The sequence below is a fragment of the Balearica regulorum genome, chromosome 1 (assembly GCF_011004875.1).
Source record: "Balearica regulorum gibbericeps isolate bBalReg1 chromosome 1, bBalReg1.pri, whole genome shotgun sequence".
Lineage (NCBI taxonomy): Eukaryota > Metazoa > Chordata > Aves > Gruiformes > Gruidae > Balearica > Balearica regulorum.
In genome coordinates, this window is record NC_046184.1 from 51,290,266 (window position 1) to 51,317,301 (window position 27,036).

General features: G+C 46.9%; 1 protein-coding gene across 2 annotated transcripts in view; it reads right to left on the minus strand.

Moving 5' to 3' along the window:
* Nucleotides 1-971: 971 nt before the first annotated feature.
* NTN4 (netrin 4) overlaps nt 972-27,036 on the minus strand; it is a 49,992-nt gene continuing 23,927 nt past the window's right edge. For both annotated transcript variants that reach the window (XM_075749069.1, XM_075749061.1), the window contains exons 4-10: nt 18,299-18,425; nt 16,785-16,973; nt 10,358-10,574; nt 9,535-9,647; nt 8,284-8,352; nt 6,297-6,467; nt 972-2,727 (exon numbers count right to left, since the gene is read on the minus strand). In XM_075749069.1, the coding sequence (XP_075605184.1) occupies nt 2,591-2,727; nt 6,297-6,467; nt 8,284-8,352; nt 9,535-9,647; nt 10,358-10,574; nt 16,785-16,973; nt 18,299-18,425 (1,023 nt within the window). In that variant the 3' untranslated portion in view covers nt 972-2,590. The remainder of the gene's footprint in view (nt 2,728-6,296; nt 6,468-8,283; nt 8,353-9,534; nt 9,648-10,357; nt 10,575-16,784; nt 16,974-18,298; nt 18,426-27,036) is intronic.

The following is a 27,036-nucleotide window of genomic DNA, read 5'->3' on the forward strand; positions in this document are numbered from 1 at the left end:
TCTTCCAGCCAAATTCTCCTCACAGAAATCTCTCATGGGCAGATTTGCCCTACAGAAGCTGATCCCTTTCCTTTGTAAAACCATCAGTGCCCAGACCCAAGGCCAGGACAGGGGTCAGACAGGCAGCGTCCACCACTGGAGCCATCCCGGTTCCCTGTGGCACTTGAGTCAGCTGGGACCGTGTACCTCTCTGCTCACACCCTTCAGCTTTCACAATGCCATGTTAATCAACTAGACATTGCAAATGTAGTTTTAATGGCATTAAAATAAAATGAAACTAAAAAAATGTCAAGCAGGTAAAACTATGAAGTTTTAAATCAAAACGGAGCTATTGGAGGCTAAGAGCCTCCAAGTGTCTCCACAGGAGTCTTTCCCTGACCTCTCCTCCGGCGGGGAGACGGGTGCTGCTGCAGCGTGGTGCCTCGGCAGTCACTGATTAACCGCCCACCCCGGGAGCTGCTGCCCACGCTGCAGCTTACGCCATGACCCCCTGGCCACTCATTTCTGACGCCTGACTTCACTCTGCAGCGGTTTTATGGAGCTTTTGCCACAGCGCTTGTTTCCCACAGACTTTTTTTTCCCCTTTACAGTTTCAAATGTTTCAAATGTAGGGAATGAGCCTGATTTCTGCCAACCTCATTGTGCTTCTTATGGGTAACTGCTCTGCAGTTCAGCCATCATCAGGCTTGTGTGGATGTGCTGATCTGGCCAGCTTTGAAAACGCTTAGGTACAGTTCCCCTTATGAGAACAGCTTTTAAGTCTTCCAAAATAGAGGTGACATGGGATTTCTGTGAGCCTTCTGTGCTACTTGGCTTTTTACCACATGGTGAATGTACGCCCCCGCCACCAGAGCGGAAAATATCCCCCATGTCAGCTTCTCCGCACCCAGCGCCATCTTCGCTGTGTTCTCTAGCGCAGGCACGAAGACCGCGTTGCCAGTAGCGTAAGCAGTAACTGGAGATTAAGGTGCTGAAATCTTATTATATTTATTACATACATGAGATATAAAAACAAATTACCAAAATAGTATCATTTTTTTTGTGAGTCCACAGGACCTTGAAAGAAAAATACATATGTAAAGTGGATTGGTAGACTCGTGACTTTTCTGGTGTTGTATGTCTTCCTTTTCTTTCCCCTCACACTCATGAACAAAATACACTATATGCAATGTGGTTTAAAGATGCTTTACAGAAAAGATATATTTTAGTGCTGAAAACTGCAGTAAACTGTGCTATATTCCATACTGGTGTTAATGAGGAAGTATAATGGCCATGTATATTGCAAACAGTAACACAGAAGAAAACAAATAAAATGTTCAATTTTAAATACTAACATAAAAATAAAATAAACTCCAGGCCCACCATGAATCACTGGGTTGTGATATGTGAATGCGAGTCCTTTCCGTTCTCCGCATCCACTCCTTTTCCTGCAGGCAGAGTTTTTCTCCTCTGGCAATTGCATTTTTTTATCTCAAAGTCTCTTCTTCTCACACTGCTTGCGAAGTCTCGCTGGAGTCCTGCCCACGGTGTCCAAGTGCTGGTCTGAAGCTGGGACTTCAGTGCAAATACTTTATCTTTCAGATTGCATCCTCAGATACTCTGAGTGGCCAGTGCCAGGCCGGCCGTTCCCTTTATACCGTTAACGCCGTCCAACTGGGGAGGGGTCTTCAGGAGTGCTTCTGTTTCAGGGAGTTTTATTCATGCGCCACCTTCAACCTCTTCTTTCCCCAACACAATTAGACTTCCCGCACTGTGAAGTGGCAGGTAGTAAAGTGCTTTATACAATGAAATATTTACAGTAGGGCTAGGTTCTTTTTTTTTAACACTTCAAGGACAAAAGCTCAGAGATGCTGCACCCTCCGGAGCTGGCTCTTCTCTGTGGACGTGCGGTGGGTGGAGAGCTGGCCTCTGCCCTGCGTCGCGTCTGTGCCAAGGCAGAAGGATTCGATTCACTCCTGCACCTCTGTCCTCGCCAGCACCAGCAGAGAATTCAGCCCTCAAAACCTTCAGCGGGGTGACCAGGTTAAAAGCGAGTGGCACCTGATTCTCTTTGACAGGTGCTGTCTCCTAACCCGAAGGGGTGTTTCTGAAGAGCTGTTATCACTGCCATGCTGCTGCCGGCGCCTGCCCACCGCTGCGGCCATCGCCTTCCCCACAGCATCCTCTGGGAGCCTCTGGAAGTCACTCAGGATCCGTGCTGGCAGCACTGGCAGCGAGGTTTTGCTTGTCAACTGTAGCTTGTGGGCACGCTTTTCCTCTCTAGGGTGGCAATTTAGTCTGGGGCGATCAGTGGGTTCATAGGAATTGCTCCAACATCGCTCAGGAGAGACACAAGTGTCCGCCCTTCCTTCTGTTTCCCCCAACGTAACGATGAGCTGGGCTCAGGCGAGGCCCTGGCAAAGAAGCTACAGGCGAGCGAATCAACATTGGCCAGGAAGGGTTAAATTAGACAGCGCTTACAACTCTGAACGCCTCGCTACACATTTTGGCACTATTTTCTTACATTCCAGTTTTCATCCTAGAGGTCTTCTCTCTGTGAAGGCTGTTGCATTTTGTGCATAAAGAAATGCCCTCAGGCAGTCGCGCACTTCTAGTTGCAGTCTCTTTTCAAAATCTCCAGGACCTTTCTTCCGAGAGCCGACTTCCACTGATGGACAAAACTTTTCATGTTGACGATGAGTCTGCCCGTTCGGACGTCCTCGTGCCCTGCCACGAGGTACTCCAAGCCTGCAAACCAGCAAAGCAGTCAGGAACTGCACAGCACTATGCTCAACGGGCCTTACTGATGCTGCAAAGTCAGCCTGGGTATCTAGGCCTGTGTAAAAAAGCACTTATACAAAGAAGTATTTATACATATTGATTCTTTCATATATCTGTAGCTCTATCTGTATCTATGGAAAAACAACATCTGTGGCACATCTGTCAGTAACATGCAGCATACAAACCTTGCTTCTGTTGGCTTCTAAATATAAATGGAAGCTGAGGTCTGGGGGCTGTGCTACAAGTTTTTATACCTCATTTGTGAACTGCTGTTACCTTCATTTGGCAGCCACCTGCTCACCTCTTCCTGAATATACCTGGGCCTGGAAATCGGTCGGTTCAGCGCGTTCCAGCAATGTCAGCGCAGGACAGTCCAATGCTGGTGTGTTGCGCCAAACGTTTGGTGCCCCCTTGCACGCAAAGGCATGCCGGACTCTGATGAGAGGCAACACTAGATTTGTCAGTGTGAGCACCCCAGAAGAGCCTGAGGGGTTGGCAGTCGCACTGAAAAGAACTGCGTCAGCTTCTGCCTCCACCAGATGTTTTCAAGACGTGACAGCAGTGTCTAGTGAAGCCTCCCCTTTTGTCCAGAAGCTGCCAAGAGGGCTGGAGCATGGCCCCGCAGGGGGCTCGCCCCAGCCATCCAGGTCTGCGCTTGGCTTCCAGCGCATGACTCAATGCTTGGAGCTGGGCAATAACTGCTATGTGGGGGGACGGAGCGAAGCCTATGGCTTGAATTAGCTAAAGAAACACCACCACAGATCCCAACAGCCTAAATGGGCCACAAATGTGCCATAAATGGGGATAACGAGGATAATCCCTCCCGTGGCAGGAAGAGATCCCTGCCGGGACCAGCATCCCGCTGCAGCATGATTAGGGTACAGCAAGCATGAAACCCCCCCGTACCTCCTTCTCCTTGCACTGGTTTGGGGAACACCATGTGGTGCTACGAACTAGCCTGGGGGAGATGGGTCTACCCCAGGGCTCTCGATTGCCCCACTCCATCCTGGCCGCTGCAAGGAGTCTTCTCATGTTTTCTTGGGTTTTCATTTTGTAGTTCAGAATAAAGAGAGAGTGTCCGCTAGTTAAAGGTCAAGCATGCTTTTCTTTAATTCAGTACAATTTGTTATCTACTTCATCTGAGTTTTTGGGCACACACATCCTCTCTTCTGCCAAGTAAACACAGGATATGTGTATGGCATCTGGCACAGTGCCTTTGCAAGACATTAATTTTGGCCATGTCAATCCTGCTGTTATAAGCATCACTTTTCAAGGGCTCCTAAATCTATCTCCCTTGAGAGAGAAATGTAGCATGCACCCTCAGTAGGGCTTTCTAGATGTTCAACCTTATGTTACAGAAGTGTAAAATTAAAATTAATCAAACAACTGAGATGTCGCAACCTAGGACCTGAAGCTGTGTGTTTTGCCCTGTGTTGTCAGCAGGCAGCTTTCTGCTTATTTGTGTGTCTGTGCTTGGCAGAGCTGAGGAGAGGAAGGGGCTCCTGTTCCCTTGCAGGCAGCTGAGACCTTTAAACCTTTCAGCTCAGTCCAAGCTGCCTCTATGGGTGCGCGTGGAGGGGAAGGTGTGCAAGGGTAGTGAATATCCCCTCACAGGAACTTAAACACATTTATCATCTGAAAACAGCCCATGGAGATTTGATAAATGCTTGGAGTTTTCATTTCTTGCCAGAGTGTTTAAGAGCCTACCCTCCTTTTGGTATCCCTTTAGCGCGGTGAGACAGAATAAAAATACGTCTTTCTTTCTTTTATTTTAATCTTTGATCTCCTCTATGTTTTTGGGAGACGTGATTTCCATTACAGCTACATGTCAGGAAATTGTTTTATGTCAGCTTGGCTTTTTTTCCAGCTGTTGTTGGTTTATTCATCTGGAGGACAGAAGCTCTTACTCTGAGAGAGGGTTAAATCTGCTAATACAGTATTACTAACCATTCAGAAATGAATGTGTAAGCTAAATAAAATAATGAGATTTAAAAAAAATATCTGGGATCTTTTTTTTCCCCTTTGAAATGATTGAACATTGAAGATGCACTCAGTTGATGTTTTCAAGTTTCCCATTAGGACTAAACTTCACAACTTCTTTCCAACATGAAAGCTGAGATTAATTTATACTCATGGGACTCCAGCAGCTGCATTTCAAGACAATACCAAGCTTTGCGGTGTAAATCACGAGACCTGGCAAAGGAAGTAACACCTGATGTGTCAGAAGCCTGGATTGTCCCTAAAGACAATTGCATCTCCACCCTTCTGCTGGTATCCAAGCGATCTTCATAGATTGTGTGATTGCTGCTGTCTTTTCCTCTGCTGGGGAAAATCAGTGAAGTTCCTCTGAAGTTAGTGGAGTCGCAAAGCTTGGTGACAGGTGCGGGGCTGCCCTGCACCCTCGGTGTCTATCAGCTTTCACGGTGTTCCTCCAGGTTCATATTAAGGATTTCTTGCTTGCGTTTGCATTGCGTATGGAAAAGTAAAATAGCTGTATCGATTTAACTATGGATTTATGGTGTTTTACCAATATGTAGAGTCTTACTGCACTTAAATACTAAAGTCCTGCATAATGCTGCTGATTCATCTGACCCTTGCACCTTACAAGACTTCCTGACTACAGCTGTGCTATCATGTCAGTTTTGCCTTCAAAGCCAAAGATGGTCACTCCGGTGGAGATGAAAGCAGACTGCAAACACCTCATCAATGAATAACCTTTCTGTGGGATCCAGCCTTGCAGACAGCCCTTCCCCCCTGAAGGAAGTTCCTAATGCTGCATACATAAAGGACTACTCAGCACTGAAGTCGACGTTTCGATCAGCAATTTCCAAGTGATGTGTGCACCTCACGGAAAGAAAATCCTTTATCTGAATTAGTTGGCAACTGTTGGTGTATCTCGGAGTTGTAAAGAAAGGTGTGTCAGCTGGAGCTTAGTTTTTCTCTATTGAAGAAAACCCTGAGTCTGCATCTCCTCATCCTTGCCAGAGACTGCATGCACTGTTTAGCCACCACTGGTTATACTCCATTTCAGTAAAAGAAGATGAGAAGAAACTGTGAAGTCGAAATTGCCCTCTCACCGCATAAGAGAATCTCTTTCAAATCTTGTAGATGCAAATTAGGGTTACTTTCAAAGACACATCTTCCCTTGAGTTTAGATTAGAACTTTAGTACAATATCATGACTCAAATCAGATTTAAATGTGGTTTTATGGATTCAAATTAGCATTAGTTTTGAAAAGATATGTCATATACTCATGGTGTGATATGTACCTCTCTCCCTCTGGGAACGTAAAGCTGTAAGACTCTTATTATCATAAAGAGAATCGTATGTTTGAAAGTCTATAGAATGAACCAAGTTTTTCTCTACAACATTCAAATTTGATGGAGATTGCTGTTGGAATCCAAATGATGTAACAGCCAATAATTTAATCAATACTGGGCTGCAATCTCAGCTCATTGGCATGAGGGGATGGAGGGGTGGGAATGAAACCTTTGTAAAAGTGGTGGGGGATGCACTGCTCAGGGAGTCAAACCTACCGGGATTGAGGATGGGACAAGTGCAGCCTCTGTTAGTCCAGGATTCAGGGTAGAGCGTCCTCTTGCCCCGGAGGATCTTCAGCTTTGTGGATTTCAAGACTTTCTTGATCTTCACATTGACTTCTGCATGGGAGCCTTTGTCATGAGCTGACAAGATCTTAGTCTTGATCACTGGTAAGACATGAATTCAAACCCAGGAATACATAAACTATTCACAATAGTCTTTTTTGTTTGGTTTTTTTTTTCTTTTGGTCTAATGCAGGTGTCTGGGTGAAGCAGTGAGGACAATTACTTCATTACAGTGGAGTTAGCCCAGTGCTCCTTGCTGGGGACCGTGGGGTCAGCGCAGCCGCCGGGGGAGCACATACATCTCCATACCCATGGGCAGGCACCGGTTGGTTTGGCCACGGCCCCTGGACCTGCCATGCAGGCAGCAGGAGAGGTCCAATGATCTGATTTTCAAAACTTGTGAGGGCCTCATTTTCCCCCGGAGCTCAGCAAAGACTTCGGCTTCCTCAGCACTTTTGGAAATCAAGCAGAAAGCCTTTCTTTTAGGCATGGACCTGGAGGCTTTGCCAGCCTCGGCCTGGGCAGGCCAGGCAGCAGGCAGGGGTGTGCGGGGCTGCCCCCATCCCACCCTGGTGAGCACTCCTGCTGCTGGTCCTCCCTGCTTTGCAGGACCACTAGATCCAAATGCAATGGTGGAGACTGAGAGGTTGGTGGGGACTGAGGCAAATCCGAGGTATTTTGAGCTCACAGACAGCCACAGGCACTCTCCTGCCACCTGGTACCTCACCTGCTGAGCTCCTGTGTGCTGGAGGCTCCAGGCTCAGGTCCCACGTGTGATCCTCCCCCTGACCGTGCTGATACCTGCCGTGGTAGGTGTCACTGTATGGTGGTGCTTTATTCGGTGCTGTGCATCAGGAAGCTCAGGGAAACCTCTCCTCCTACTGTATGGCCTCCTGAAGCTCATGATGAGCCCCATAATTCATCTGTTTCTCCAATTTAGCTGACACCTTTGCATGTTGAGTGATGAAAGGGTGGGAAGCCTGAGTACACTTTAGATAAGATTTATGAACTTGGGGGTTTTGTGACTTTTTTTTTTTTTTTATTATTCCTTATCTTTTGCAAGATTAAACACAGTCACTATCGCGGCCAGGGAGCAAAGCAAAGCAGAATCAGATTTTTTCCTAATATCGCTAAGCCAGGGCTATATTTCAACAGCTGGCGGCCCCTTGAACTTCCCTTTGTAGGTTGCTCCGCAGCCTGCAGAGGTAGGGGTTATCTCTCTGCGCATTTTCAACTTCAGTGCAGGATGAAACAGGTGCAAGAGACCCCTGGAAGACTGTCAAAGAAAGGAGTGCTACACAGAGCATTCCTTGCTCTGCTGCGGTATGAAAGAGGTGGTTCACTGGAACACAACAGAGAGGTCTTGGGAAACAAAGTGCCTCCTCTCATTCATTTAAATCCAACAGACATATAGACAATATACATCCCCCCCATTGCAAAAGTTAAACTTTGTTGACAGGGGAAAGTTCTACTGGAGCCATTTTCTCCGTGTGGTGATCACCATCCCTCCTTACATTTGGTGTAATTCAGATTTAGTGATTTCTAGACTGTGTTTGGGGCACCTGGTCTACAGACAGAGTTTCAGTGACCTATTTTTTGGAAACAGTGCTTTACAAGTGTCTGTCTTGGAACTAGACAACCTCTCAGGAACACTTCCAGCTCTCATCCCCCCATGATTTTGGCACAAGGGTATTTTGGTAGCAAGAGAGGTGGGTAACAGCAAGACGCTTCACCTACCTTGACTTGGCACCATGAGATCTATATATTTTGGAAAGGTCAAAGATCTGCCCTTAGACTAAGTAGCCCACGGGTTTGCCAGGATGGAGTGGTGCACACAGCAGCACCTCTCCTGCTTTACACTCTTGTGCTGCCTCATAGCACCTCCCTTTACGCCTCCGCCACCTCACCCGCAACTCACCGTAGGTATACTTCATCCCGCAGAAGACCTTGGGATTCCCTAAAACTTGCTCTTTACATTCGCATTTACCTGAGGAAAGAGAAGGAAGCAAACAGGTGTGGATTGTACTTGAAAGACAGGAGTATTTGCAGGCAGAGCCTGGGACCTGACAGAGGTTTTCACGTGGTCCACGAGCCCCATGCAAAAAAAGCCCTATTTTCAGATCCAGGCTGAATGTACAATCTTAGTCCAAGGACAATTATTCCTTGTTTACAATTTGAAGAGAAGGGAAACAAAGGCCTTATTATTTTGCCTTGGGATGCAAATAACACACATGTCTTTCCCCATGGTATTTTCCACACCGTAATGTACCAGACAAAATTTTAAAAGGAAATGTTGCAGAGGTTAAGGCAGATTAACGACTTCCGTGATCTTAGAACAAAGAATAACATGATATACTTATTTACGTTTAAAATGAAGTTGCCCAGACAAATGATGGAGCTTTCCCCTCAATTAACTCAATTATTGTATCTTCGAGATTTTATCATGCCACTTTCTGAAAACGGAGGAAATGACGCTTGCCTGCCTGCACGCAGCGATTGCAAGGGAGGACAGCTTGACGCTGCGCTGTGGGGCAAACCTGCCTCACAGCAACCTCACGCAGCACCCACCTCCTCCAGACTGGGGGGGACAGGAGGGAAATAACTTCCCTGGCTGAAGCCGTAGCTGAAACACTAGGCCATCTCGAATTGCATCGTAAACTGCAATTGATGCCAAAATTGTTGTGGGTATCAGGGAAAGAAATTCTGAGTTAGAAATGTCCTAATTTGCTGCCAGTGAAGTGGCAAACCCTACCCTCTAAATAATGTTGCCGATTTGTCCAACATATAGTAGTTCTACTGAATACAAAGACACATTTAAAACATGATGGCCAAGTAAAACATGAGAGTATACAGCCTTGAAATTCAGAGCAGGGACCACAAATTCAGGCAGGCAACTCTTGCCTTATCGACAGCTAAGTGCTGGGTACAGGCTTTCAGCATGAAGCATCTGCCTAAAGGGTTTGCATGTCCTCGCACTGATGGGATGAGCTGTAAGGCTCCTCTGGCTCGTGGAGGGGGAGGAGGTGGTCACACAGGACATTAATGGGGGAATGTCCATCCCTTCCTGCAGCTGCCAGGGCACTAACTACGAGCCAGTGAAGAAGACTGTATCTGTGCTGGCTGCTAGCGGGAGGGATGGGGCAGGGAAACGCGTGAAGTGCCGTCCTACCAGAGTGCCGGAGCGCTGAGAAGCCCTGCTCATCCTCCCAGCCCCAGGCGGGCTCGCTCTCATTGAGCACCGCCTGAAAAGGAGGTGCTTCGTTGTGCCAGGTCATGTCCGAGCTGTTGGGGGGAAAGGGAGATGGTCAGCCTTCCTCCTGGGGCCGGTGGAAAGCAGGGTCAGTTCCAACCTGTCTTCTGGGCGCAACATGACCACACATCTTGGTGGTGTCAAACACAAGGGGCAGTTTTGGAAAGCAAACAGGTTGAGTAATTTGAGAGTGGGTCATGAATCCATTTGGAGTTTAAAATGCGTTATAGGGATTTATATGGTATAAATATCCCCAGTGTGGTAAAAAAAAGGCAACATATAAGATCTGGAGAGTGGGGTATTATTAAAATGTGCTGTCTTCTAAAAGTCAGAGCCTGACTCTAAGTCCAGCACAGTCAATACAAGCTGAGTTGCAACAGAACAATATTAACCCTTTGGTCTCATCTCACTCAGATCTCCCTGAGGTTCACATTTTGCTCCTGGAAATAAAACAACTGTGAAGGTTATGGAAAACACCCCATGCATTAACACCAGCACCGAGAGCCAATAATCCAACCTCGTCAGTGCCGTGCCACGGCGTGCCAGGCCCCCAGGTGAACTGCAACCTCAGCTCCTGCTCTATCCCCAATTCCTGACCATACCAAACACCAAGTATTTTATATAATGGATGTTCTTCAGACTGTGTGCCATGCATAAATTGGGTTGGAGCAGTGCCTTCCCTGAGATGGAGATCATGGGGGTTATGTTGAGGCTGGGGGGTAGCTGGGACCCCCCAACTCACCTGCTGCTGCGGCAGTCACCGGTGCGGGGGTCGCAGCTGCGGGCGCAGTCGCAGGGGCGGCAGCCGTAGGCACCGAAGCCCCAGTAGCCGGGGAGGCAGCGGTCACAGCGGGGTCCCGCCACGCCAGGCTTGCAGGGGCAGTCACCGGTGCTGGGATCGCAGAAGGTGCGGGGCCCCAGGGGGAGCGCGGCCGATCCCAGGGGGTGGCAGGAGCAAGCTGTGGGGAACACCGTGGGGGAAGAGAGAGCATCTGTGAGTGCAAAACCTCTGTGGGACGAAGGTGTGGGAGATGCCTGTGAAACCACTGCTCTGCCTAGGGACAATTATGTTTCTGGGCTTTTTTTTCCTCTCACCTGTATGAATATAACCAGAATCTCCCTTTAGACACCGTATGACTTTTTAACTTTTGTGAGGTAGCTTAATTAGTCAACCTACCCTGGGTTCATGTTATGTTTTGCCTAACAGGCCTTTAGTACTTTCCTTATAGCATCTGGACTCCAGTCCAACCAAGTACCCAGGGAAGTGCCTGGCTCACAGTGATGTTTAAGCAGCTGTGGGTGCTTCACTGCAAAAATGAATCTGAGCATAACTGCTTTCTAAAGTAGTAACAACTGTCTTGCATCCAGGAGGTTAAACCCGCCCCCCCTCAGAACAGTCATTTTAATTAAAGTGGAGGCTGCACAAAAAGTACCTTTCTGTCTCTGATTTTCTTTTAAAGCCATCATTTCAAAACATTATTTGCATATACTTTTGCATATACTCTGGGACACAGGTTTGCAGAGTGCATGTCAGAAATGCCAGCTGCTCTTTTTTCCTCCCCCACAGCCCCTTGCAGCAGAATGATGCACTGGAAGCATACTGGGACACACTGGGAGAAATGGCCATTCTCACAAATCAGAAAGAATGCCCTAAAATAGGTGATGTGAAGTTTTCCTTACCTACTTCTTAGGATTTTTCTTTTGCACAAATGTAATTTGTGTCTGTTGCAAGACTACATTTTTTTCCCCCCCAAAGATGTTAATCTTTTCAAAGATCAGAAATACAGTTATCAAAAGTGTGAGCCAAACTTCGGACCATTTGACCTGGCCAGCAGGCAACACGGTGCCCCGCAGGACCAGTAGCTGAGTGACTCGTGCTCTCCTTCCCTCAGGGTTTGGTTCTCTGACCAGGATGTGTTACAGTCAGCCTTATGCATTATGGCAAAAAATTCCCTGCTGAAAGACTTTTGTCTAAAACTCCATTTACATAAAAATTGGATTTCCTGAGAAAATTTCATTTGCTAGGAAAATTTTCACCGAATTCTAATATGCATATTTTTATTTTGCAACTGTGAAGGCAATAAAGCAGAAAAGCCACTGCATGCAACACATCCTTTCTTTCTCTTAAAATACTTATTGCTGCACACATATATATTTAATTTTGCTCTGACAACATTTTTGTGGTTTCAGAGTTTTGACATACCTGAAGTGTCATTTCAAAATATTAAAGGATAGATTAATATTGGCAGTTAACTTAGAGGCGACTATGATTCCAAAATCTTTGCCAAAGTAATCCCCGAATTTCCCCCACCCTTTCCATTCCCAAACAAATATAATTAGATAAAATTAAAAGATTAGAAAACCTCTCCATAAACTTGCATAACTAGCTGGAGGCAGTGAACTCCAGTACCTTTAATAGCATAGTTTTCAACAGCGCTCACTGAAACTCGCATACCTTTCTCCTGAAGTCTATGAAGTGTTTTACACCTGACACACGTAGCCAAATGCTCTCTTTTCCTACTAGATGTGGTGGGTATTTGTGGCATTCCTCAGCCCCTTCAGGGGAAATATCAAGCACTTAAAGCTCTTCTGTTTTCCTGCAGTCGGTGAGCTAAGCCCACTGCTCAGCGATAGATCTGGTCCTGTTTCGGTCGGGTTTCAGCGGAGTTTTACTCCCAACCCTACTGGGGTTGGAGCTTTTTATGTTGTAGACAATGCTTTCGCACAATTTTTTTCCTAATAGAGAATTTAATGGCAGTGGCAACATCATGGTGAGGCAAGAATATTAAATTTACAAAGGCTATTATGAAAAATACGGCAGCAAGCTCATAGGCAATTAACATGGCAATCAAAAATGAGAATATAGTTGGCTATACTTTTTAACAAAAGCTGCAAAGAGATGCGATGTGAAGGTTGGTCATTTCTACAAGGGTTGCACACCCACCTCCATGGACCCCATCCTTCCTGGCTGCTCCCCTGTGATCTCCCAAGGCGCTGACCTGCTTTCCATCAGTGGCCGGTGAATTGAAACTTTTTGGTCTTGCATCTTGGGTGGAGGCCCAAGATGACACTAAGTGGCGTTAATCTGGATGCTTTGGGTGGCAAATTTACAACACAGTAAATATTTGTGACGTGCTGCAGTGGGAACCTGCTGAGCAATGCAGAGACATAAAGTGCAGCCCATCACTACGCACTGAGCACGGAAATGAGACTCAAGAACTCAAAGGTGAGTGCGTTGTACCAACTTCGAAAGAAATGCATGAAAATAGGACCGAGTGCTTCCATACTACAGCAATGGCAGGAAGAAAAGGACTGCAGGACTGATGATACAACATTTGGCAGCTGCAGCTACTGCTCCCTCATGGGCTGCTGCTCTGAGTGTTGGGTTTATACCCCATTTTCCTCCTCCCATCCAATCTGTGCCTCACTGTAGCACGGATAGTAGGAGACCCACCTCCAGGAAGGTGAGAGGAGCAGACGAGCAGCAGATAAAGCAGCTACAGACCATGCTGGATGGCACTTTGTGGTGGCTACATGGGCGCAGAGTTCAAGACTCTTAGTGCGAGGCTTCAGGACAGTGCCCAGCTCACATGCCGTGGCCACCCCACCGGAGAGGCTGGGGGTTTGCACGGCCAAGGGAGCTCCAGTGAGAGAAGGGCTGGCTGGGTACCACTAGCCTGGGACCAAGAGAAACCTTCCACAGGCTTGATCTTTTTGCTTTCCTTTCGATTCATAAGCAGCATTGTTAAAATGACAATTTACCTCCCTATACTACATAGTAATATTTTGCACGTGACTTTTCACACACATATGAATTAACAGCCCTGTCGCAGCATCGCATGTGTTGATTGGGATCGAAACCCAGTGAATGGGACTCTGACGGGGCTGGAATTCCCCCCCTGTTGTGGTTTCTTCAGCTGCCAGCTAACCTTTGGAAATGACAAATATTTACCCTCAAAAACCTACAGTTGAAAAGCAAAAATAAACTCAGCAATTATAAAACCCGATTTATTGTCTGCAATTATACTGTAGTTGAGGCTTAAAAATTCATAAGGGATGTAAAGAAAAGGACCGATATGTATGGTGGGGGGAAAGAGTCATCAGATTGCTGGTTTAAAAAGCAGAACATCTCATTTTATCAGGTACACACCTACTCCTGAGCAAATATTATATACAGTCTTTGCCTACAAGAATCTTTAAAGTATCCTTAAACATTATGGCTTAACAACTCCTTTATTTACTTTGACCTTGGTATTTTTAAATTTTCAATGCTACCCTGCGGTTGAGCAATAACGGTGCCTTGAGCCAGAAGCAAGCAGGCAGCGCCGCGGCCTTCCCTGAAAGAATAACAGGGCACCACGCACGTCCCTTGTTATCGCAGACCATGGCACGGTCCTTGGAAATGTGCCAGGCATAGGCTGTAATCGGTCTTATATAATTTAATTTAACAGTCATTAGTCATTTGCTACGGCCCTGCAAGCTGCCGGGCTCCCCCGTGAGATGCCGGATCTGCGGGTGCAGGGAGCAGCCCCAGCAGCAGGAAACCAGGAGGGAAATGGTGAAGTGGTCTTGGGAAAGAGAGCATTTGTGAGGGTTTGAAAAGCCCAGAGAGAAATAATCTGTGTGTTTGTAGCAACAGGGTCTCTGAAAGGAAAGCATTCAGATACTCCCTACATTTTTGTGGAACCCAGTTTATGCTGGGGAAAGTTGTCTCCCTGAGATACTTGATTAATTTGTGCTCTGTAATTCATAAACACACACAAAAAAAAGAGCAACAAACTAGATGTACCTAATGCAGAAGGTAAATAAATGTAGACTTTTTCTAACTGTCTGTAATGATATCTTACAGTTCTTGTCAAATATATTTTACCTTTGGCCTTTAAATACCAGAGTTCATGAATACATAGTGGTCCATAAAGAGGCTGGATTGTTGCATTAAAGAGTAATAGAAACAAATTCATAGTCTTTATGTCAGACACACTTTTTTCCAGGGGAAAAAATGTGAAAAGTGGAATGCCATGGACTAGTGATTTAGAGATGAATGCAGAAAGCCAAGAGGACTGAGCACCGGCATATGTCAACAAAATACCCATTAATCATCTCATCTCCACAGCTTCCTCCTGCCCTGAAGGGCTGGCAGAAACTTTTAATCGAGTCTCCTGGGATTTGGCTAACATATAGCTAATGATGTGATGTAATGCAATGCCTGACTTCATTAGCGCTGGTCTAAATTGCACACAGGCACACACACACACTGTTGGCAGCCTTCCCTTTGAGCTGTGGCTGTTTAGCAGTGATGCGTCCCGAGACCTCTGTTTCCATTTGATTTTGCAGGGAAGGATGCTCTGTGCTGGCCAGCCCGGGAGGTGCCATTTGGCTTCCTCTTGGACTCTCCAAAGAGCCACAGAATCTGGACTGGGAGTTTTGGCACCAGGAAAACACTACGATGGGTCCCTCCATGGGCTGCATGAGATGTCACAGGAGATGGTGGCCACTCCTACCACCTCCAAGGTGAAGGGCGTTATTTTTAGGTGTCCAGGAGACTGTACTCAAATCAGTGCCAAAGCTTGACTTGGCTTCCATGGCCTTGGAAAAATGCGTGCTCTTCTCTGATGGGAGCTGGCACGTAAAGAACATCACAAATTACAATCCTAGCGAAGGTAGCACAACCCCATTAAAAGCACATTTCAGAGCTTGAGGGTCCCATACAGAATTTATTTCAGTATTTAGTCCTGTGTTTTCTACCAGGAGTTAATTAATCCAATTGTTTTTTATTTAATCAGCAAGGCTGAATCCATGAGTTAGGAAAAACCCTCAAGACTTGCTTTGAATCTAAGTGCAAGATTTAAACCTGTTTTTTACTAATGAGACTCCAAAACAAAAGTTTGTTACGTAAATTCTGGCAATAATTACAGAGGGAAAGTATCTGATGTTTCAGAGGAGACTTGGAACTTCTATGTACACAAATAGGTAAAGCAACTTAAAAAAGTCGTTAAATCCACTGTTTAAAAAAACAAATTTGTGTACATACTACAGCAGTGAAATAATGATTTACACAAGTAATGGAGAACTGTGGTCAATTCTGTTTTCACAAAGAGAATTAGGGTTGTAAAACAGGCGGTTCAGCTGTTGCTGCTTCTCCTTGCAATGAGTGAAAGGTGGAGAGGAGGAGGACTTCTGCAACAGGCTGGTGGGGCTGCCAGGAGTCTCACGAGGATGATGTGCAGTGAGGGAGCGGGACAAAAATGGTTGTTCCCCACCCAAGCCCGCAGACAAAAGTGAAACTGCACACACCCTCCCAGCCTGGGGTGCAGCTCCCCATCCCAAAAGGGTTTCTCTTCCTTTAAACACAGGCATTTCTCCTTTGGAGGAAAGAGATGTGCTCAGTCTCCCCTCAAATGACACAAGCAATGTGTCAGTCAGATTTTTTTCTGCACCCATGAAGGTCACCCTCCAGATTTGGGTCAGCAAGGAGAAATCTGGTGAAGAGAGTGGGTGGCTGTAGGCGCAGAGGGGAGAGCATGCCTGTGCTCTATATTTAGCTGACCAGTGTAATGTGCTCAGTGTGGTTTGGGGATCTGGAGTCCCCCATGGTGAGTCACCATTGCTCACAGTGGTCCCTGGGGAGAGTGGCTTTTGGATAGCTGCTTTCGCTTGGGAAATATTTAATTTCACATGTGGCCAAGTCATTGCCTTTGGCCTGGCCTCCTTGGTGTCACATCTTCTGGAATATCACTTAACTTGTGTTCCATACCCACCTGCTGCTGCCACAAACACGCACTGGTGGGCGATGCTATTTATCAGCTGCACCCCTGTTGGCTGAGGCGCCCCTCTTCTGGAGTTGAGGTAATCACCAAACAAGGAGAACATGCAAACACGATGCAGCTTTTTCTTTCCAAAAATAGCAGGAGAAAGTAAGTGAATCATCTCTCTTCCCTTGCCTTGAAGCTACAAGGATCCTCAGGATAGATTTATCAACGGCATCTGAAGGCTTTCGCCCTGCAACCCGCACCATTGCTTTTTGCAAACAACATCAAAAAGGGAATTGAGAGAGCTCCCTGTCCCTCACTGAAGCAAGTGGATTGCTCCAAGGAGGGGCAGGAAGACCTCACCTTTGACACCCTACTACTTAACAGAAGGATTTTACTAGTAAAACGTCGCTGACTTACGTTTGCAGGCGTCTGGGGCAGAGAAGGGCTTCCTGAGGTCCCGGTAGAAGCCTGGCTTGCAGCGCTGGCAGTGCTGCCCTTCCGTGTTGTGCTGACAGTTGTCGCAGACGCCGCCGCTGCGATTGCCTGATGCCAGCCACGCATCCATGTCAAAATGACAAGTGTCGGCATGCCCATTACACTTGCAAGCTGAGACCAAGCCAAAGGGAATAGAAAGAGTCATTAAGGCAGTGAAAGATGTTGATTTATAGAAAAGAGACACAAAAACCCAAGCCACGTTTTGGAATGGGAGACCTGACCTACAAACCCGTTATTCATTCAAATGCATGAAGTATCATCTCATTTTCATCCATGCTTCCTAACCTCTAGAGGTTAGGAACATTTAAGAAAATGACATTTAAGAAAAAATAATTTCTTTAACTCTTTTATTTCCAGGACAAGTTTCCCAGTAGAAGGGCAGCAAGGTGGTCAGGTCGGTGCAAGGAGATGTCCCACATTTACTGCTCCTGCTAGGGCAGGATCCTTCCCTCCCTGCTTTAGAAATCAGCAGTGCCCCGTACAGCACCTGCTGCATGGGATGCTCCTTACAGCTGAAGGAGGGAAAAGGCAGGTGGAGGGAAGGTGTGTGAGAGAGGGAGAGCATCCCCCTTTCCCAGCAGTGGAGGAAGTCTGGATGCCCACACACCTGAAGTTGGAGGCCAAATGAGATCTGTTCCAACCCCTGCACATCAAATATTGCCAGTGGAAACAGGGACTCACTGTCGCTCCCTTGGGGAACATGTGTACTGCAGCAATGACCACATATAGGCAGGCTGATGCTAGCTTAAGTGTTGATAGCATCCTAGCCACACCAGGACAGTGCTCAGCGTGCCTGAAAACCTTCCTGGGGTGGTGCGGCTAATCCTCAGTGCCCTCCTGGCTAGACCGCTGCAGTTACCGAAGCAGATCACCTCGTGACCTCTGCGGTTCCCTGCAGCCTGTGCTCACCCCAAGCAACCCTCCTCAGCATGGCAGAAGTAATCCTCAAACCTCCCCAGAGCCCCTGGCTCCCTCTGCTCCCTGCCCCCAGCACCCAGGGGCTGAGCAGAGCCCAAGTCCAGCAGTTGAAGGCCATACCTCCTGCAAACATAGTTGTCAATGATGCCCATGGAGAGGACAACACAGGCCCCCCATTGCCTCTAAGGCACCCTGGCAGGCTGCAGTGTTGCCCACAGCAGAAGACCACATCTGAAGGAGATATGCTTGGGTCCCGCAGAAAGGCCAGACCAGCAGGCAACATGGTTTCATGAGGATTTCCAAGTGAGGGACTTTGTGAACCGGACTGTCCCTGCCATACAAGCATGCAGCAAATGCTGGGCAGGAATGTGGCATTGGCTCTCCACTTGCCGAGCTGCTTCCCAAACAGCTGCCCACCACCCCAGTGTCTGCTGCCTCTTGGAAACACAGACATGCAAGGAGGAGGCATTTTGTTCCAGCAGAGGCTCTGGAGACGCTGTTCCTGGCTGGATACTTACACTGACACTCTTTGGGGGCTCCAGTTTTGCCGTCGGCAGCCTGCCAAGGTTGGTCGTTGTAGAGCGGGGCACAGTGCTGGCAGTGGGACCCTGCTGTGTTGTGCTTGCACATGCATTTCCCATGGACCTAGCAGAGCAAAGAGAGCCAGGATCACCCATGGCAATGCCCAAAGAGTCTCCGAGGCATGAGCAATGCCCATATACAGGAGATACCACAGCAGCTAGATGCTATTACATAGATTAGAAAGAGGGCTAGCATGATGTCTGTCTTGGTGTCTAATTCAATCAAAGACAAATATTCTGCAGTTACACTTTCAATTAGATTAATATTTGTGGATCTGCATGTCATGGTATTGCATATCACAGCTTTTTATTTTTTGAGATCTAAAAGACTCTTTAGCAGAGAGTTTCCAGATGCAGCATGAATTTCCAGAAGAGATTAAAAGAAGCCAAGATCCAAAGCATCCTTGGGAAACACCGCAAAATCTTTCTCTTTTTTGCCCTCCCAAACATCAAAACACCTTTGCACTCTTGCAGGAATTGCACTCACAACCTCAGCACCCAGCTCTGTGTGACCAGCTATCACCAACATAAATAAGTACAAGAAAAAAAGAAATTCAAACCCCTGAAACATAGATATCTACTCATCCTAGGCAGAGTTTTTACCTCACAAAGGAAGAACCAGGGATAGTACAAAGACCGTGAGGGACTCTACTTAGATATCATCATGACAGATAGGTAATTCAACAGCTAGACAGCCTAGTGTAAGGGGTAATTAGACACGAAAAGCCAGCGTAGCATGCTCAGTGCCAGCTGCCCTGTCAGCTGCTGGCATTACTCACACTGCTGGCAAAGGCAAAGAAAACAGGACGTAGCCAGAGGGCAAGAGCAGCCCGGCAGCCCCTAGATGCAGTGAAATCACGCTCTGAAGCAGCGCGGCTCCGCCAGCAAGGCTGAAGGCCCTGCCTTTTCCCGTGGAGCGTGGCAGGCAACTACCCTACCATAGCTACTTCGGTGCCTGCCTGTGCTTGCAGCTTTACTCTGCTAGAGGTTTTGCTTTTAAGTACAGTTTTACTAAGAGCTTTTCGGCTACAAGTCTCTGCAGATGTCTGATGCATGGCCAGGCTCAAAGCACGACCGGTGTCCTGTGTTTGCTGAAACACAGTGCCTCACCACTCCGGTGCCCCTTCCTTCACCAGTCGCGGGGAAAATGATAGGGAAAGGAAGGCAATACAGCGTGGTTTGACTTCTCCTGCTGTTCAGTAATGAGCTAGAGACCTCAGCCTGCCTTGCCAGCGCTCCCACCCTCATGCCACAGGTTGGCCATAAAACCAGCGGAGCTGGGGAGCTGCACCAGCTGCCGGCTGCTTTCGGCATCAGGAGCAACACAGGGCGCCTGGGGTAGCTGGTGAAGCGGCCCGGGGCTGGGGCATGGCTTTAACTGCTGCTGGAGCACGCTGCCTGCCACTCTGTTTAACTTGTGGGTTTATGAGTGTGCTGTTCCTAACTGTGTGACTTGCTGGCGAGACCTGCCACGAAAAAGGTTCCTGTGAAAAACCTGACCTGTAAACAAAACAGAAGAGGAACCCGAGCACGTAAACAGCTCCTGCTTGTTACATAGGTGCACACATACACACCACACACGCTCCTGGTTAATGATGACTTTCTGATTTTCTTTTTTTTTTAATTAAGAGATTTCATCTGCTATCTTACAGGGGTCAGTGATAAAAGTTTAAAATGACCTTGAAGGTCCTTAAAAGATTTTTCAACAGCAATACAAATAGCAAAATCTTTCAAAAACTTTTCAAGTGATCCTTTCCTGCTTTATTAAAATGTCTGGATCATCAAAGCAGGAATAAGCAAAATACAGTACAGCACCTGGATTGCGTAAGCAATGGACAGATACAGATGGAGTCGGACAGAATGCGCAAGTATCTAAGCTAAAGCACAAGTACTAAGATAACATCGCTTTCTGTTCTATTTTGGCGTCATCGCTGGTATGAGTTAGCCTCACCACGGATACTAGTTGGTCTGTCTGGCCTATTGTATTGATATATGCTTAAATGTGTGCTAATGTTTGAAAAGAATGAGAAGCAAATATAGAAAAGAAACAAAACAAATTTGCAGAGGCAATATTTAGTTCTCAAAGTGTGTCTTGTGTTTTCATATTTTCATTTCTGCTACCACCTACAAAACGTTCTTCAAACTCTCAGATGCCTTGCTTTCCTAAATCAACACTCTGCAATAAAATTTCTCTCTTCTATATTTTTTTAGGCAAAGTCCACACACAAACCAATGTTACAGAACTACTTTACACATACTTAAAAGCATCCAGCTGCATGGAGACAGAAATTAGTTAAACTTGTATCAGTCATGTGGCTATCTTCCGGTGGTTTTGATGGAGCCCTAACTCTTTGGTGCCATTTTTGGTAGGGGTTTCTTGTGAGCCGTTTGGCCATTGAGTGGTTAGGGCTAAACAAGCTGTAGTATCCTGAACCACATCTGTGGCCAGAGAAATCCTTCAGCTTGTTCCTCGCCAGACTGTCCCAGCTCTTAGGATAGAGGGACCCACCAGACCTGGGATGTGCGTGATCAGGAGGGGAAGGTGACCTGAGGGACCCAGAGAGAGCCATGGTGATAACCAGGTGGTCCTTTGGTGCTTTGACGATCATGATGCCAAAGTAAGAGAGATGTGGGAGAAGACTTGCAAACAGGGGTATGTCTCAGACACAGTGACTCTTGGGATTACTGTGGGGACTTGTGCTCTCCCTGCCTGTGCCCGCAGCCTTCAGCCTCACCCCTCCAATTCACCTCTCCCCTTGCCAATGCTGCACAAAGAATCAGACTTAATCAATCAGCCAGCGGCTGCTCAGCATTAACAATATACGACTCTGAATCTCAGCAGCACCTAAGAATCCTTCAAAGGATTAAGCATCCCAAGACACCAGCACAGAGCGAGGCAAAACTCCCCGCTGAGGAGCATTCATGGTCCCAAGGCGTAAGAGCCTGCATTTTCTGAAAGCCCAAGTACTGTATAATAGAGCATGCCACGTTGCCAGGATAGGAGGAGGTGGGTGAAAATAAACCAGAAGAGAACGGGTATCCCAAGAACCTGATGTGCAGCCATTAATTTGGCATGCAGAGCTAATAAGTAAATTGCTGAATAGCTGAGTGCCAACTTCTTAACCTATATGTGAACTCTGAAGAAAGAGGTTTTATAAACTTAAAAAAACTGCTGCAGCAACAGCAGGCTTGTGGGCTCTCAGATGCTGTGGCAAGGAGAGCTGCAAAAAAGCCAGATCTGGAGACTACACAAATCAAGCCAGCTGGTGTTCAGAGAGTCCCCGAGGCAGAGCAGGACATGATGCTCCTGGTATTGATTGCTTGTAAAGGTACGATGCATCTGGGGGAAGGAAATATATGGTCTGGCTGAAAAGCTTAAAAAACTAACAGAATAGTGCAATTCTGACTTCTGCATAATGGCAAGTGCAGGGTCAGCATAGAGGTCTGTAGTGCAGGCTCCCCAGGTGACTCAGCGAGGCTGTAAATCTGCTCCTGGGGCTAGTGCTGAGTGCCTGGCAGGGGCTGTCACAGCCTGGGTCAGGAGGAACCACGTGTTCCCAGTCCTTATCATAAGGGTGCTGCTTTGCAGTCTCCTTTCCTTCAGGATTCATCACAACCAGATGCTTCAACATCTTCATCAGATGCTCCATCCCTCCGTGGGTCCTCTGCAGAAGCTGCTCAGCTCGGTGTGGGCTGGGATGGCCGTTCAGTGGCCCAGCCTGCCAAGCACTCTTTGCAAACCCACGTGCCCCTGCTTGCCGTGGGGCAAGGGACTCATAACCTCAGTGGGACTCACGTCTGGGTGAGCACCCATGGGGGCATGGGACATGACGGCCCGGCTGGCCCCACTTCTGCAATGGATGCAGAATGCTGCTCGTGCTCCGGTCTTTGGGAGCAATCATTGGAAAAGGCAGCTGGGTTCCCAATTCCCGTGGTGCCGAGCCTTTACAGTGATGCTACTCAAACAGGCTGGACCCCGAGAAAACTCTGCCTCTGCGAGGTCCCTCCAGGTCCCACCGTGTCCCTGACCCCTCTCAGCCAGGCAGAGTGGGGTGCAGACCTGCTAATGAACAAGCTGAACAGCTAAATGGCCCATCTCAACCGAGCAAGGGGAGGGAAACGGGCTCTTTAATAACTTGTTTCTCAGTGAAACTAGTTAATACCTTTTTTCCCCTACTCCTTTTTTCCAGAAATTTAATGAAAGTCCAACCTAAGTGCTTCAAAAACCTTGCCTCAGGCTGATGTATTTATTTGCTTTCAATAGCATTATAACGATTACTCCCCAAAAGAGCTCTGCTTTAAACATCTCTCCAGCCTAGCTTTATCCCATTGAAGAAAATATCTTTTTTCTTCTACATAATTCCAGCATGACAGAAAAGATTTTTATGCATCAGAAACAACAAAAGAAGGTGAATATTAGCAAGCTCTTTCTTGCAGCATACAGGTATTTTTTTTAGTTATATAGAAATACTGTGACAGCTGAAAATAGGAGAAAGAGAGGACAAGAAGAAGGGGTAATAGAAGGAAAAGAAAAGCAGCAGCAGGTGAAAAACAGCCAAAAGACTGTCTACACTGGGCAAAATTAATGTGCATAAGAGCTGTAGGAGGGCCAGATCAAGACTGCAATGTCTGGTAAATTCTCTGCTGATAAACGAGCCCGGCAGCTCTGCTGGGACCCAAAGTAGAAGAAGGAAATGATGTACCGGGCCTCGGGGATTTCTCTGGCATCTCAGCACCTTTCTGAAGGCTGAATGTGACCCCCACACATCAACAAGAGGACATTTTTTCCTTCCTTTTCATCCACCTCGATTTACATTTAACTGTAAGGCATACCCACTTGGGTCATTCTGGAGCATCGCTAAGTACACAAACACAATTCTCAGTACGTCTCACCGCTTTAAGCATTCACACGGCTCTTGACTCATTTAAGCGGCAAAGCCTTCTCATACCATTTTTCATTTTGTCATGGGATCTTTACATCCCAGTTCGCTTTCACACTGTTTCCCTTCTTAGCTCGACAGCCCCGACACAACGTCAGTCATTAGAGGGCACAATGCAAACAGTGTTACAAAAGTTGACTTCTGTAAGATAAACGAGTGACTGATTTCTCTATACAAAGACAGTTGCTAGGGCATGCTTCCTTCCCGAGCCTTTTGTTGCTGAATTATAACCTTCCAGCGCTTCCTTTCAGACTGCAAATACATGTTGTTTTTTTTTTTTTTCTTTAGTCAAATCTTATAAAATACTTTCCTCCCTATTTATCATGTTCCAAAATGTTGGGCAGTTAGAAAGAAATGCTGCATTGAGGGAAAAATGCTTTCGGTCACCTGTTATGAATTGATTTATACTGTAAGAAGTCACCCACTATGTGGAGTCCAACACAAATGCACACTAAAAGAAAATCAATGTCCCAAAGACCTGATAGCATAAATAGGTCAAATAGCTGGGAGAGGCAATTGTTTTTAATAGAGTTTCTTTCTCAGAACTGCTAAAATTGTATTTTGTCTCTCTCTTTTTTTTTTTTTACTTTCATGGAAAATGGGCATGATATCAGTCTCAAGGAAAATCATGGCATTCATGCTGAGTCTCTAACCATAGCTTTTAAATTGTGTTGTGCCCGAGCCACTGTGCCAATTTTAGAACCGATGCCTACTGGCTGCTGTCAGCGTGCAGGGAGGTATTCTTTCCCTAAGCACCAGACAACCAAATTTATGCATGAGAAAATTCTCATATCCTATCTTGTTCTTGTGAAAGAATACAAAGCTTGTTGTCCAGGGTGTGGGGGCCGTCTGGTGGGGTTTTTTTAATTCCTTGTACAATAGGCTTCTGTCAGTGCTGCTGGGGAAGACCTTCAGCATCTTTTGATGTCAGTAGCACAGTAACAATTTATAACAGCCACTGGGTTGGCCACATGGGAAGGGGGAGGAATATTCACCCTGCTTGACTATACAGAAGTGCTTTAGCACGGTAGTTCAGTCCACCTGGGATCCCAACCATAGCGTATCCCTCCACACCTTCATAACTATGGAAGGAGCCCGGGGAGATCAGCTGGCTAACTTGGGTACATCAACCGCATGCCTAAAATTAGGTGAGGTATATCCGGGGCTTGGTGCCTAATTGTCTCGCAGCTGCCAGAAATCAAGTTTGGATGATTCATTCACTGATCAGGTTTCTGAACTGGTTTGTCTGTTCAGCCTAGAAAATAAACCATGGTTCCTGGAAAAGCCCTCAACTTACACTGGCACAGCTCCTTGGACTATTAAAGAAGCGTATAAGCCTAATTGCAGCGGTACCATTTCAGTATGGCAGCAGCACCGCACCAAACCGCTTTAGGCACATGTCTTAAGTCCATTGAAGCTTCTTCCTGCCTAGGTGCTAGTTTCCCACTTCTTCAGAGCAAAGACAGCTGCTGTATCACATTATTAAAACTGTCATTGAGGGAGAAAGAGAACAAGAGGAAGCACAAACCCAGACTGCTTCATTTGTTCTCACTCTGTTCAATGCAGGAGAAAGGTGTGCAGACAGGGGAGTACAGGAGAGGAAAGGCAGGAGAGAGTGGGAAACATTAGACAGTTGATAATATTGGATTATCAATGAGATAATGAAGTCCCCAATTGATAATGAGATCTCATCTCACAGAGGTAAAAGCAGGAAGCCCCAGCAAGGACACAGCCCTCTGAGACTGATATCTCAGGCCAACCGTGAAAACCACTTAGCTGTGCAGGATTTTGCAGTCAGGGAGAGCCAAGGAGTCTCTGAGATGGATGAACTCCTGCCCTCACCTTGAGACAAACTGCACAGCCCAGGTAAGGTATCTCTGAGTTTGCTTTCCCCACTTTGGAGTCCCAGATTGTAAAGTCCTACCTATTTCTAGGCCGATCTCCTCTTTCACAACTTTTGTCATAGTTTCAAGCAGGTCATGGGGATGCACTGCAAAAGCTCCATGCACAGAGGTACCGGCAAGGGGTGAGAAGCTCTTATGCTACACATCAGCTGAAAAAACAGTCCTCTCGTGGCCACTGAAGATCAGGAGTGATCTCCTGTGCCTATGAATCCATTTGTCTACTTGCACCGGTGTTTTGCCACGTAATGCAGCTCACAAACTGATCCAACTGCTTTGCATGGTACAGTGTGAGGTGTGTTTGTCCATGCACATCTTTTCCTGATCATGCATTGGGCTGTTGTTGATGAGATTTGGGTCGTGACCCTTGGAATAAATGTGGGAGGAGTGGGGAAGAGAAGGAAGAATACTCGTGTCACCCTGACAGCTCTTTGTTGCACACAAATGTGTAACAAGGGACAGTCAGGATCATACGACCCATGAGGAGCAGCCCTTGCCATCACTGGAAGGCACCCAGGTCCTCTTTGTAGGCTTCCCCTGCAGCTCATGGACAGATACCCTCCCCTAGAGCAAGAGCCCCACCTGCATATTCAGAATTCACCTAAAGGCTGACATGGCATTTCTGATGCTCAAACAAACCCAGGGCTTTCCTACATATATTCCTTACTCCTTTAGGAACTGCCAGGAAGCTTTGCTCTGTGGTACCCACACAGTGACTGCCACAGAGAGGAGCATCACATAGAGTTTTGCAGCTGGATGGCAATGAGGGCACAGAAACAAACCTCTTATCAGGCCCTGGCTATTGCCTTTTGCTGTTGGGGCTAATGTGAAATATTTTTTCTCACAGTGAATTTTTGAAGTCTGTAAAGTCCACCTTTGCTCTGACTCGACTCAGCAGGATTGCAAAGGAGGTTATTGCACCCCAGTGAATGGAGATGGAGCTGCTTCTGCTGGGGTGGAAGGAGCTCCTCTTTGTCCACAGAGCCACCCTCTTACATCCCATCCCCATGCCTTGAGGATGTCCCAGGTCAGTATTCTCTCATGGCCAAGTTGTACTTCTAGCCTCCCTTCAGCCGCTCAGAATATTTACCTTCAAAACCGTCAGCTTCTCCGCACACGATGGCCCAGCCCTCGAGAAAAAATGCATCCGATGGGAGGAATCCCGCACCAGTGAGCTGGGCCGCTGTCCTGAGCTGAGTGGAGCATCCTGGCCTCCCGGGTCAGGTCCCTGCACCAAACCTGCCCGAGCAGCAGCCACCAGCATCCCCGCATGGCTTTGTCAGATCCTCTCTGGGTGAGATGGCTGAAATTCTTCTGGTTGATTTGTGAGACCTGCCCCAGACCTGGCAGCTACGGCCAGTGCTGCCAGGACATCCCGGCTTACTGCCCAGAGCAGCCCAAGAGAAAAACAAATATATCACGTCCAGTTCTTCTGCTGGCCAACCAGGGACTGAAACTAAGCCTGCAGTTAGGATTTTGCCTGCGGGCTGAGACCAAGTAGGGGCTTAAGAAAACTTGCGTATACGTTTTTTGGAAAAGGTTTTTTTTTTTCCTTAAAGGATCTTAAATTTGCTTAAATTTTTATGTTAACTCTCTAACCCAGGGGATATTCTTCAGGAGCGTGCTGGTCTAGACAAGCATATAAACAGAGCCAGATTTTACAATCATATTGTGAAATGGTAATGTGCTTCCTAGCTTTTGCTGTCCTCAGTTTTACAGTGAAGGTTCTGCTAAAATCCCACATAGATAAAGTTACATAAAGACAAGACTGAAGTCCCCATCTCACACTTGAATGACTGACCGTAATTCTTCAGAATTACCTTTTATGTGACTT